Below are 12,889 nucleotides of genomic sequence, written 5' to 3' on the forward strand. Positions count from 1 at the left end.
TAAGGCTCCTGTGCACCTGTAGTTTCTATATATAGATTCCCACCTGTGCTTCCAAAAGGAGGTGAAGCAAATCTATTCTCTGCCCCACCTTCCAGGATTGATTGAGGCCGTTTTGCTCTCTAAAGTCATTTCACACTCCATTACCCTGGAACCTGCCTCCTCAGGAAGAACAGATGGTTTGGGCTTCAGCTACAGGAGGGGCCTCACAGCAGCCTACAGTCCTGTGGTGAACTAAGAACCCTTCTCAGCGGAGTATTTGTTGTGCCTGTGGAGTGTCTGTGACTCCGGTCCCCGCTCACATTCCAGAGTTAGGGGATGAGTCAGAGATGGGCTCTCTCCCCACACACACACCCTGGGTGCTCAAGAAGCTCTCTGGAACTGTTGAGTACCGTGAAATGTGGCCAGCACAGACCGTGGGGCTGCTGACATGGGTGTGAGATGAGAAAGGGTGTGGGATGGAGAGGGCTGGGCTGGAGCCTGTGAATAGCAGTCTGATGGACACTCGTGGAATCTCTCCACACATCTCCTTCTCTCACTGAAAAGTAATGGTTGATCATTGCTTTGGTTCCTTCCTGCTCTAGCATTTGATGATTTCATTCAAAATTCTAACTAGCACTATTAGAATTAGCAGCATTAGAAAGAGGAGCTTTTGTCCTCCTCAGTCACAGTCCCTGCCCTGGGTGGGAGCTGTGTGGGAAGCAGAGAAGTCAGGCTTCTTCACCCACCTGCGACCATCCTTCTCCCCTGCCTCTTGAGCTGCCTGTGGGCTCCAACCTGGCCTGGTGGTTGAGAACCATGGCTCCCGAGTGCCAGGCCCTTGGTGCAGACTTGATGCAGACCATCCCCACATGGCCAACAGCTTAACCACCTTGAATGAGCTTCTCTCTGACCTTTCCCTGGCTTTTGGCTACTCATTGGCTGTGTCTGGCTAAGGCCTGCGCCGAGGGACACGACCAACAGCCAGTGGGCAGTACCTGGATTTTCAGCCCCTGGCAGCAGCCTGGGGACAGGGGGTGGGTCCAGGAGCTTATAAAATAACACATCCCCCAGAAAGGCATTGTCTAGCACAGAGGCGCGCCTCGGGCTTGAACAGTCCCTTCTGAACCTATGTGCCACCACACCTGGCCTTTGTATTAGAATAATGAGCATCCTTCTCAGAGACAGGGGAGTTCTTGGAAAGAGTGCAAGGTGAGTAAATTATTCTTTGGAGAATAACACACCAAAGTTCCAGGAAGTGAGAGAGTGTGTTGAATGAGCATAAAACTTCATGAACTACAAAGTGCATTCATGCTCATCGGATAGCGAGAGCAACTGGCTGTCAGCAGCCGTTCAAAGCAAGGGTTCTACAGTTGGGGAGATCTTGGTTCAAATCCCGGTTCTGCTGGTTCCTCTTGGGCAGGTTACTTGACCTCCATTTTCTCATCTGTAAAATGGGGATGGTAATAGTGCCGAGCCTAAAAGAACACTGAGAGTATGAAATGAAGTGATGCATGCAATCATGCATAATCTAGTACCTGATTGTTCCAGGGACTCAGCAAGTGCTCCCTGCCTTCTTCTCCTGCCCTCCTCATCCTCCCTTTATGACATCCTGCCAGAAAGGTATTTATTATCCCCACTTTAGAGCTACAAAAACCAGGACTATGGTTAATTGGTTTTCCTAAAGTCACGCAGTTAGGATGAGGTAGAACTTGATTGGAAGTCTAGTCTAGTTACGCATCTTATGCTTTTCCCACTCCAGCTGTGACCAAAGTTAATGGGCCCATTGCGTTAGAATCATTGGCAGGCACTTGTCAAATTCCTGACACCACCCCAGATTTAAGGAATCTGAATTTCCACAGAGGGCCCGGGAGGGATCTATATTTTTAACAAATGCCCTAGGCGCCTCGTTCAATAGTCACTACACACGAGAGCGTGGAGTGTAGCTCTTATAACTGGGAGGTACCCATCAGAGGAATTGGGTTTTAACTATTACAGGAGAAATGTGAAAGGGAAGTAAGGAGAAGCCTACTGTTAATCCCGCTTAAAGATAGGGATTTGGTTGCTGAGGAAGTGAGGAATTTGTGTTTCTTCTCTGGTTAATTTCATTGTCTACCGTGCCTGGCACATGCGACCACTCACCATGGCACATCGGACCTCAGCTCCCCAAAGCATTTTGGAACTATATTTATTGTACCTCTGGTATAGCTCTCCTCATGCCATGTCACTGTGTTTACGTCTGTTTCCTCTACAAGGGACTCTCCATAAAGACAAGAACACTGCCCCATTCACCTTGGCTGAACACTGGTTGTATTGAATGAACAGAGGGTTGGATCAAAGGACCCCGGCCTGTCTCCCCACAGCCCCAGGTCTGCCTGGTGCTGTTACTCTGGTCAAGTATGGCTGTCAGGCCTCATCTCCTTCCCTCTCCTTCTCCTTTGCACTGCAAGACAGCCAAGAAAAGAAAGGGTCAAGAACGCCTGATCTGGAGTTGTCTTCGTCTCCTTGGTCAACAGGCTCCACCTCATCAGCCCTCACTCCAGGTGGGGAATTTCTGGGGATGTCAGGCTTCATTTTTCTTATCTTATTCTAGAAGATTCCAAGCCTTTTTTTTTTTTTGTTAAATCTGTGGACCATTAGGTGAGGAACGTGTAGCAATTACATTGGCAAGACAGAGAGGAGCTTGGTTCTTTTCTTTCTTTTGTCTTGCATAATCCGTTTTCTTCCTAATCACATATATTCCTATTTTAGAAATTTCAGAAACTACCGAAAAGTCCAAAGAGTAATATTAGCACCCAGAAATAAAGATCACTGACACTTTGGAGTATTTCCTTTGCTGGTACCTTTGCTTATAAATTCTTCAGCAACCACTAAAGGGCCAGTATCTGACCAGATTAATAGAAGAGAGTCTGCCCCCTGCAGGTGGCTGGTGGGGACAGGCTGAAGGCCCCCAGGTACACGGAGATGACAGCTCGGGCAAAGGGACACCTGGACTAGAAACTCTTGCGATTCAAACTCCAGCTCAGCCAGCACCAACCGGGGCACTCTGAGCAAGTTACCATCCTCATCATGGAACAGGCATGGCTGTCCCAGTCACTGCTAAAGGGTTGTTACGAGGCATGGCCGAAAACTCTCTGTAACTCTTCACACATGTCCGTTCTGAAATCAGGGTTTTAAACTCAAGCTTTCCGACAACTCATGGCCCCGCTGACTTGAACATTTGAGGTGAGTATGCATACGTAGTACAAAGGCTAGAGATCTGGATCCAGAGTCAGGAGATGCGGGTCAATGTCTTGGTTTAGCCACATCCTTGCATGTGAACTTGGGCAAGTCACTCAACCTCTCTGACCCTCAGGCTCATTATCTTTCTGAGCCTCTATCTTCTCATCTGTAAAATGAGAACAGCAAATACCTCCAAGCCTTCTCATAGGCTCCTGTATTTAAAAGTGCTTTGGGGACCATAAACTGCTCCCTAGATGGGAGGTAGTGACATGGCGATCGCCTTCACATTTCTCACCTCCATCCCCATCAGAAGATGCTCAGTGATTTGCACTATCATTCAGCCATACCATTCAGCAGAAATAGATAACATTGGCCTCAGAGGGCTGTGCCTGGACACACTAGTTATGTGCTTGCCAAGCAGGCAGCCCAGGGCAGGAGGGTTAACCGGGAGAGGCTGAAGTCAAGCTGCTGGCCACAGAGGGGCCAGCTGGGTCCAGGTCCTCAGGCCTCCTGCCGCGGAAGGCCCTAGCATTATTAAAACTTGTCAGGTTTCTTTTCTCTTTTTCTAACAACCATAAACACTTTTAGAGGGCTCTGTCTGCAGGGATCAAACACCCGTGTGAGGCTAAAAGAAAATTACCTGTTGACGCCAAAGGATTCTCGCCACAAAGACAACCCTCAGGAAGCTGGAATGTTTCGTTTTGTTTCTAGTTTTGGCACCACACAGGCCAAGTAAAAGATTTCTCCCTTTCCTTTATCTTTCAGGTTGGCAAGGGGAACACTCCAGCAGGACTGAATGGAGAAGACAGAAGGGTGCGTCCTTCTTCCCTTGTGCTGTGAGCTCTGGGACCTAGCGTGGTCACAGCGCTTGCAAAATGTTCTGAATTCCAGACTCAGCTAGACGGCTGAGTCCCACAGCTTCAGGGTCGTGCTTCTGCTAGCTCACCCCTTCCTGAAGCAACGCCCCCACCCACCCCAGGCCACTCGGCCACCTAATGAGGCCGCCCCAAAGGTGGAAAGCTGGAGGCTGTGACCTCCTGGCCACATGAGCAGCCTGGAGCAAGCAGAGAGGCACAAGGGCCACTAACCCGGCTCTGAGTCGGTCCTGAGAACAGCCAGGCTGGACCTCTGCCTGGAGGAGTCAGGTGGCCAGAAGCTGCCTAGCACAGAGGCAGCAGTCCTGCCTGCCACAGCCAGATGGCGACACAGAGTAAGGCCAACAGGGTTAGAGGATCTCCGCCTTTTCTGTATTTCCCAACGCAGGTGTAAGACGGAGAACCCAGTCTCCTGGGAAGCCCCTGGAGGTGACAGGAGGGATCGTCATCTTTCCTGCAGTGAAAGCTGAGAGGCAGAGAGGAGGCCTGCTGGAGCTGTTAGGACCCTTTCTTGCCTTGGATTCAGGGGATCACTCTCGGCCTTCAAGCTTGCCTCCTAGGAGGCAGGTGGTGGACTAGTCATCCTTCCAGACCCCACATCGCCTGCCTCTCAAAGGGCCAACATTGGCAGCAAATGCCTTGCTGGTGGCATGAACGGCTCCTGAGACAGTCTTGCGATGGTCAGGGAACGGCTCAGGGCCTGCCCTCTGCTGGGCACAAACCCACGACTGAGCCCAAACTTCTACCAAATGGGAGACTTTGGCATTGTATAGGGAACATGGCCACAGGACTGACTGAATTGCAGATTGTTAATGTTTCCTTGGCCACATCAAGAGAAAAGACGAATTTGCCCATGAGCCTGACAAATCAGCAGAGAGAGCCTGCCCAGGTATAGAGAAATCTTGATTCGGGGCTTAAAATAAAACAAAGGTTACCTAAAACCTCTTTCATTGGGTTAAAAAAATAGGTTAATTTTTAATGACTCCTTCAATGAGTTCACAGATTATGAATCAGAAAAACCATGACATGAAGTTTAATTCTTTGATTGACACTTAAAAATGTGAGAATGGGTTTGTTCAAATGTTGAAGTCTCCGTTTCCATTCAAGCAAAAGATTTTCCAAGTCACCTTTGTTTAATCTCCGAAGCGGGCAGAACTGCACGTTCAAGTTGGCCTGCCTGCCAGCCTGTATTTGGGCTGCTTTTGATCTCAGACATACACTCTTCGGAAGGAATCTGCTTCTTGGACAACTCAGTGCAGGATGCTCTGACTTCATTCTCAGAGGCGTATTCACTGGCTGAGCCCCGAGCTCAGGGACAGGGCTTGGGGCACAGGCTTGGGTATGCCTCGGGTTTCCCTCCAAGGCCCCTTCTTGGTCTCCTGGTCCCACACTTGCCTGCCTTTCAGTCTGTGAGTTTTTTTTTTTGAGGAAGATTAGCCCTGAGCTAACATCTGTTGCCAATACTCTTTCTGCTGAGGAAGATTGGCCCTGAGCTAACATCCGTGCCCATCTTCCTCTACTTTATATGTGGGGCGCCTACCACAGCACGGCATGCCAATTGGTGCCATGTCTGCACCTGGAATCCGAACTGGCGAACCCCAGGCCACCTAAGCAGAACATGCGCACTTAACCACTGCGCCACCGGGCCAGCCCCCAGTCTGTGATTCTTAAAGTGTGGTCCACAGACCAGCATAGAGCATTGCTTTGGGGCTTATGGGAAATTTGGAGTTGTGGACCCCCATCCTAGACCTGTAGGATCAGAACCGTCGTTGTAACGGGAGAGCTGGGAGATGTGCGTGCACATTAGAGTGTGAGAGTCACCGCTCTGAGAGATTCTTGCCCTGCACGGAGTAGGCATGTCCGACCGGGCCTCCCCTGCCTTGTCTCCTGCCTCTCTCCCCAAAGCTTGCTGTAATCCCAGGGGAAGGCTGAATTCAAGCTCTGGCTCTGTCACTTACTAGTCAAATAATCCTAGGCAGGTTGTCTGACTACTATGAGCCTTGGTTTACTCATCTGTAAAATGGAGATTAGCAATTGCACAGGTCCCTTGTAAGAATCAAAGAGATAGTCAGGTGAGGGCTGGGACTCCCTCATTCAGTCTTATTTCTCCCGCTGCCCCCAACCTCATGCATTCTGTTGACTGATGACATCTTTGTGAATTTACACTTTTAGGATTCACATGGCAAAATCAACTGCCTCCAGAAGATACCACGTAGTATGGTGGCTAAGAAGAGCATGGGCGATGCAACCAGATAGGCCACTGGTCAAATTTCTACTCTCTCACTTATTGCCATGTTCCTCTCTGAGCCTCAGTTTTCTCATCTGTAAAGTGAGGGTAACAGGAAGGTGATGTAACAATCAGAGGAGGTAAGCAATGCATGCGAAGTAGCCGGCACACAGTAAAAACTCAATTAGTGACAAATCCCAGTATTATTATTATTACATACCCCTAGAAGCACAGGGAAGTGGTGAGGAGGGTAGCAAATACACAAATATAAAGCATTATTAATAATGCTGATAGTCCCTATACTTACTTAAGACAGCCTTTGGCAGCCAAGTTAGTCCTGACAGTTACCGCTCCTCTCTCTGCCCACAGAGTATTACTCTATACATCACCCAGTGCTGTCCCTGATCTGACCCACCTTCCTCCTCTCAGCCACCATACTCTGGCCAGGGCATCTCCCTTGCTTGGCTGGCAGTGGCTTGGCAAGAAAAACAAGCAGAGTCTGCAGATCTATGGCAATGGCTTTTAACCTAGGCTGCCCATTGGAAGCCCCTGGGGAGCTTTAAAAAACTACTGAAGCCTGGGCCCAAGCACAGGCGTTCATTAGATTGGTCTGCATTGTGGTCCAGGATTTGGGAGGGATCAAGGCTTCCAGGTGATTCTAATCTGCAGCCGGGGTTGGGAGGTACCTTTCTCATCTCGAGGGTGAGGAGGACAAGCTCCAGAGATCTCCCACTGTTTGCATGCAGGAATCCCTTCTCTGATCCCCACCCCACAGGGGGCCAATGGGCAAGGCTAACTTATTCAGAAAGTAAAAGCCTCCAGAAGCAATAAAACCTCACGTGAACCCAAGTCAACAAATCGAATCCTGGATTAATGGGAATATTTTTTGTCCCTCTTTATGAAAACAAATCAAAGCAGTTCGGCCTCAGGAATTTAAGGCAGCTTCCAGGGTCCACCCTGGCCCCCTTGTGTCCATCTTTCCTCACCTCTTACACCCCCACGAATACCCAGTAGCCACGGAGCAGTGGAGACACCCCAGGAATCCACAGGTGCCCTGTCTTCCACGCAAGCCAACTTACACGCCAGTTACTCAAGACACATATAACGGAACAGTGTGTTTTGAGAAGCAGTCTTAACACCAAAGATTAAAACCAAAAAAGATTTCCAGTTAATCAGATGCCTGAGCCCACCACCCCAGCCCCAAATATTTATTTCAACTCAAGAGGAATTTCAGGCCCTGGTGCAGTTATTTTTCAGGACTCTGCAGAACAAACCAAGCCGACCTCTGCCTACCCTATTGACCCAGGAGTTACTAGTTACTCCGGAAGGCAGTTGGCCCTTGATTGCTGGCTCATCTGTGGCCAGAGTGGCCTGACGGGGCAGGTGTGACCACAGGTGATGGGGCAGGGCAAGAGTCGAGAGCACAGGGAGGGTTAGCATCATGCCTGGCTCTGCTGAGAGGCCACCATGCCTGGGACCAGTGATTCTCCCTGGGCAACAAGCTCACAGCTCTGCACACCCACCCCCTTTCTTATGGCTGATAGATGCCATGGACAGAAGAAAGTTCAAGCTGCTAGCCCCAGCTCCCAAATGCATGCCAGTTGCTCACATTCATTCCTCCTGGATGCCCCCCAGGCCTGACTTCAGGCCGGATTGTTACTGTTTCCGGAGGTCCAGCCCAAAGCCTTCACCCTAGGCCTGGTCAGCCACGCCTCCCTCTGGGGAGCGCTTTGCACATCGCTCAATATTAGTAGAGCACGGCAGGGCTGAGCCTCAGCTTCGTACAGCAGTCCCTGCACAGCTCTGTCCCCACACAACTCCGTCCCCAGCTCGCCCCACACAGCCCTGCTGAACAGCACAGCGCCAGGAGGAGAGTGGCCACTCACGCTTGCTGAACAAGTGGTCACAGGAGCCGGCTGGCAGCTTGGGTGGATGACGGAGAGAAGGAGGGGTAGGCACACTCCAGGAGCCCCCTAAGCAGTCCTCAGGAATGAAAGCGTGAGACTTTGATGCCGGGAGCGACCACTGGGGAAGTGTGGGGACACCTTCAGAACATGGGCTCCGGTTCTCATGGGCAACACTTCCTTCCTCCATAAGTACCTGTGATTAGCTGCTGATTGGCAGGTGGATCTCAGGTAACTATGTAGTCATGAGGTCTACCCTTGATTTAATAGGAAGACAACAGATGTGCAGTTGGGAGAGGGAGGGGTAGGGGAGAGGAAGATAGAGACATGGAGGCGAGACACGTAGGGCCAGAGAGAGACACACAGAAGGAGAATGGAATCGTCTCTGGGGATCCTTGGAGGGGCTGCCACTTACCAGTTCCTTCCTGAGCCAGGCTATGGCTTCATCAACGCTCTCGAAGCCCTCCAGCTTGCCAGTGGCCCCAGGGCCAGGGTCCCTGCTGGTCCTCCTGTTAGGTGGGGGATGCTGCCTGGGCTCTTCCTCCTCACGCTCTCCCTGCTCAGCAGCCGGCCTCGGGAAGGGCCATGTCTGCTCCTCCAGTCTGGCCTGCCATTCCAGGTAGGATGGCCTGCGGGTCTCCAGCCTCAGTTTCTCGGTGAGGGCCTTCAGGCTCCGGAGGTGGTCATCGGGGGGTGGGGCTGCTCCTGCCAGCCCATCTTCCTCACCCACCACTTCTTCTACTTGGATCTGGGGCACGGACATTCTAGAGTCTGCCGGGGCAGCCAGGCATGGGAGGTGGTGGGGGCGGTGTGGGAGTCTCGGCGGTGGCAAGGTTGTGTCCCGCTCTGGAATGGTCTCACCCAGCTGGGGCTAAGGCTCCCGAGGGCATCGCTAGGATGAGAGCAGCTCCTGGAGCCGAGTGGGACGGTGAATGAGCCACACAGAGCGCCCTCTGGAGCAGCTGCGGAGGCTCAGGTTTAAGATTCTTCCCAGAGTCCTGTGGGTGCCATGCTTCGCAAGAGGCAGGAACAGACAAGTGTTAGCAGGAATCTTTGGGGGCAGCTTTGCCAAGAAGATCTATCAGTCTTGGAGGAGGTGCAGGCGGATCAGAGGCTGGCGGGGAAGCGGGGCGAGCTCTCTCCTGTTGGCAGGTGGTGAGAAGCCGCTGGCTGGTGTGAGGCCCTGCAGGAAGGATGCAAATGACTTCAGAACTAATCCCTCCTCTTGCCCACGAGGGAAAACTGAGGCTCAGAGAGGCTCAGTGACGGGGCTGCTAACTGCTAGTTCAGGACTAGAAGCGAGGCAATTTTAACACCTTAACTCCATGCAGAGAAGTTAACAATAAATCAATACTTTGTACAGTGTTTCACCATTTATGAAATGATTCCACCTCTATTATCTCATTTAATGCTTACTGCAAGTCTGTAGGTGCTTGTTTCTGTCCCCATTTTACACTTGAGGAAGCTGAGTCTCGGAGAGGTTAAATGACTCACCCAGGAGCTCTCAGTGGTTAGCAAGGACAAGGCCCAGTGGCCTGGTTCTGAGGGCACAGGTCTCTCCTCTGAGCGCAGCTGCCCACGGGTCGCCATGCAGACCCCGCCCCGCCTCAGGCACTGGCCCTTCAAGGCAAGTCTTACTGCACACTCTCAGCTTCCTCCTCCCCAAGAACAACGCCTCACCTCCCCCCTCAGAGGAGAAAGTGCATGCACCTACGGCAGCAGAGGAAGAGCCGGCTGCACTCAAGGTGGATGGTCAACCCGCACAAAGCTTGTGACTCACCGTTCTAGAAAGACGGTTCTCACATTCACCTAAAATGCCCACACAGCAGGGCCTCCGGGGTGAGGGCTGCAGCTCTCTGATCAGATTTGGCTTTCCCACCTCTGGAGAGAGGGGTCAGTCCAGGCTCCCACACCATGATGTTGGAGTGCAGGGAAGAGAAGTAACTCTTAGAATCAGGCCTCCATGTCCCTGTGCCCACAGGGTCCAGGCAAGTGGAGACGGTACGTCAGGGTAGGAGACGTTTGACTTGGACTGGGGAGAGAAGCCCTCGATTTTCAGGGTGTTTTAAAAATCTGTGCTGAGGGCATGCAGCTGTGAAAACGAATGAATTGCTATGGAATGATGTCCAAGATAAAGCTTATATGAAAAAAACGAGACATTTGCAGCCTGGAGAGGACACCACACTTGATGCAGAAAAGGAGGGGACGGAAGAGAGGTTTTTATTGACTTGTATGTGCCTAAAAACACCTCTACAAGGAGAGAAACTGAAACTAAGAGTGGTGATTGCTTGTCTGGGGTGATGAGAACTGAGCATGGGGTGATGATGGGCAGGTACAAGAAGGGGCAGAGAATGGAGGCGGGAGAAAAAACCCCACAGGCTGGACCGTCCGTCCTATCCAACCCGAGTGGGGAGAGGTCCAAGAAGAGCAGAGCTTTCTGTCTGCTCCGGATGGTTACTACAATCCCGCCTGCAATGGGATGTGACCAGAGAACTCCAGCTGCCCTCTGCACCCTCCCCACCTTTCCCACGCTCTGAGCCCGACCCCTGCTTTGGGGCATCCCTGAGAAATGAGGAGGAATATTCCACCCCAAGTGATGGCAGAGAAACCTAGTTCTCACCTTGAGTCCTCACCTCGAGCAGAGCTATGCAGGTGAGAATCCCCAAGGAACCTTGACAAACATGGATTCCCAGGCCCCACTGCCAGGTGGTCCTGAATAGACTGATCTGGGGTGAGACTCAGGCATCAGCATATTTTTAATGCTCCCCAGGTGATCCCAGTGAGTGGCCAGGGCTGAGAACCCCTGTCTTGAGACGGAAAGGTTAGACTTGGGGTCAGATAGCCTAGCTGTAGGTTTTGTCAGACTTGCCCAGCCTCAGTTTCCTTGTCTGTAAAATGGGGTTGATAATACCAACCTCCTAGGCTTTGGGGATTGGCAGAACTAAGGTTTGTAGGCACTCTCTGTAGCTTTAGCATGCTCTGCAAATGTGGGGGTGTTCTCCTGGGGGCCTTTCTGTGCAGTCTCACCATCACACAGGCTCCTTAAGCATCTCTCCAAATCTAAAGACCCATTAGCCACCTTCTGAGGCCCCTCCCAGGCGCCGTCTGCCTCTCTGCTGAGGTGCCAGAATCTGTTTTGAGAGTGCCTTGAGGCGGCTTTATCTTAGGGCTTCTTCCCACCGACAGGGGAGCTCTGATCATTTCCAGCGAAGCTTTTTGGAGAGGATCTAATTGCAGAAAAACCATGAGCAGCACCCTCTCGACCATAGTTCTGTAAGCAGATGAATCGGATAGGAAGTCTCCTCTCCCCTCCTCTCCCACCGCTGTGCACTCACTGCAGAGGGCAGGGCCACCGACGGCTGGAGGGAGAACCTGAGACGGAAGGGTCTTCTTCCCATTGGGGTGGGAAACAGCCACGACTTGATGACTTTGTGTGGCTGCCTCCCTGGGTAGGGGGAGTTTATTTTAATTAGCAGTGTCTAAATCAATTCAGAGAGGCCTGCGAAAACATCAGGTGTCAGGACGACTTGGAGGCATTAACAAGAGCATCAGCGCGCTGTGAGTCAGCTCATGATGATCCTTTGATCTGCTGAGCTTTAGGGAGGGTATAAAAGCACCTGTGTGCACAGTGTCCCGTGTGAGCCTCACAGGAGCCCTGAGGAGCATGCAGGATCACCTTGCTTCACAAATGATAAAATTGAGGCTAAGAGGGGTGACGTGACTCACTCCTGGCCACGGGCAGGTGCGGGCAGTGGGACTTGGACCCAGAGTCCTCTGACCTGGAGTCAGCCTCTTTCTTCTCCAGAGGGCATGGGCCTTGTGGTGAGACCCCCCCCCCACCCAAGCACCCAGTTCTGCCATCTTGGGTATGTCGCTTCATGACCACTCTGTGCTTCTGTGTCCTCTTCTGAGAAGTGGGGATGACCAGGACCGCTCACATAATTTGCTGGGCTCAGTGCAAAATGAAAATGCACAGCTCCTTGTTAAAAAGTACTAAGGGATTTCAAGACGGGGGACAGCAGTGCATTAACCAAGTGCAGGACCCTGTGGGACTGCCTGGCTTCCTCGCTCATGAAGCCGGCCCTGGGGATAATAATATCGACTTCACAGGTCATCGCGAAGACTAGATAGTCATAAATGCTGAGCCTGTACCCTGGTGTCTGGCGTACGGGAAGTCCTAGACAAAGTTACACTTCAAAACCCATTGTTCTTGAGATGCCGAGACCTGTCAGGGCTACGTCAATCATGTCACCAGATGGACCCCTGTGGGCTGTGCTGGGCAGTCATCATATTGGTCCCTCACCTGCTGGGTGGCCTGTGCCAATCTCCGTACCCTTCTGTCCTTCCCTGGAAGCCAAGTGAGATGAAGTCAGTTGACCCCACTCCCCGCTAAACTTTCAGATCTCAATTGTATTTTCACCGTGGTGGGACCAGCAGGTCTGCCACAGGAAGGAGAAAAAGGCTCAGTTTACAAAAACACCACTGTACACCCCAATCTCTTCTCTCCCTGCTCACATTTTAACACCCCTTCCCACAGCTCAGGGCCCCCATGGTGACCCAGGTTTGACACTGTAACACCCATACGGTGAGATCAAGGGCCAGGGGTTGAATATCTTGGTTATGGTCCCAGATCTGCTACCCACAAGCATCTTGGCCTCAGTTTCCTAATCTGTGCAATGGTGCTC

General features: G+C 51.7%; 1 protein-coding gene and 1 long non-coding RNA gene across 3 annotated transcripts in view; one reads left to right on the top strand and one right to left on the bottom strand.

Annotated features, from left to right (window-relative positions):
* Positions 1 to 12,889, bottom strand: part of FAM167A (family with sequence similarity 167 member A) — a 41,577-nt gene that overhangs the window by 12,800 nt on the left and 15,888 nt on the right. For both annotated transcript variants that reach the window (XM_008541534.2, XM_070611421.1), the window contains exon 3: positions 8,620 to 9,387. In XM_008541534.2, the coding sequence (XP_008539756.1) occupies positions 8,620 to 8,967 (348 nt within the window). In that variant the 5' untranslated portion in view covers positions 8,968 to 9,387. The remainder of the gene's footprint in view (positions 1 to 8,619; positions 9,388 to 12,889) is intronic.
* On the top strand, positions 1,048 to 5,158 carry LOC139082043 (uncharacterized). Its single transcript, XR_011537711.1, has 4 exons — positions 1,048 to 1,188; positions 2,232 to 2,519; positions 3,964 to 4,011; positions 4,462 to 5,158. It is a non-coding gene; the product is annotated as an uncharacterized lncRNA (long non-coding RNA).

The sequence above is a fragment of the Equus przewalskii genome, chromosome 2 (genome assembly GCF_037783145.1).
Source record: "Equus przewalskii isolate Varuska chromosome 2, EquPr2, whole genome shotgun sequence".
Taxonomy (NCBI): Eukaryota; Metazoa; Chordata; class Mammalia; order Perissodactyla; family Equidae; genus Equus; species Equus przewalskii.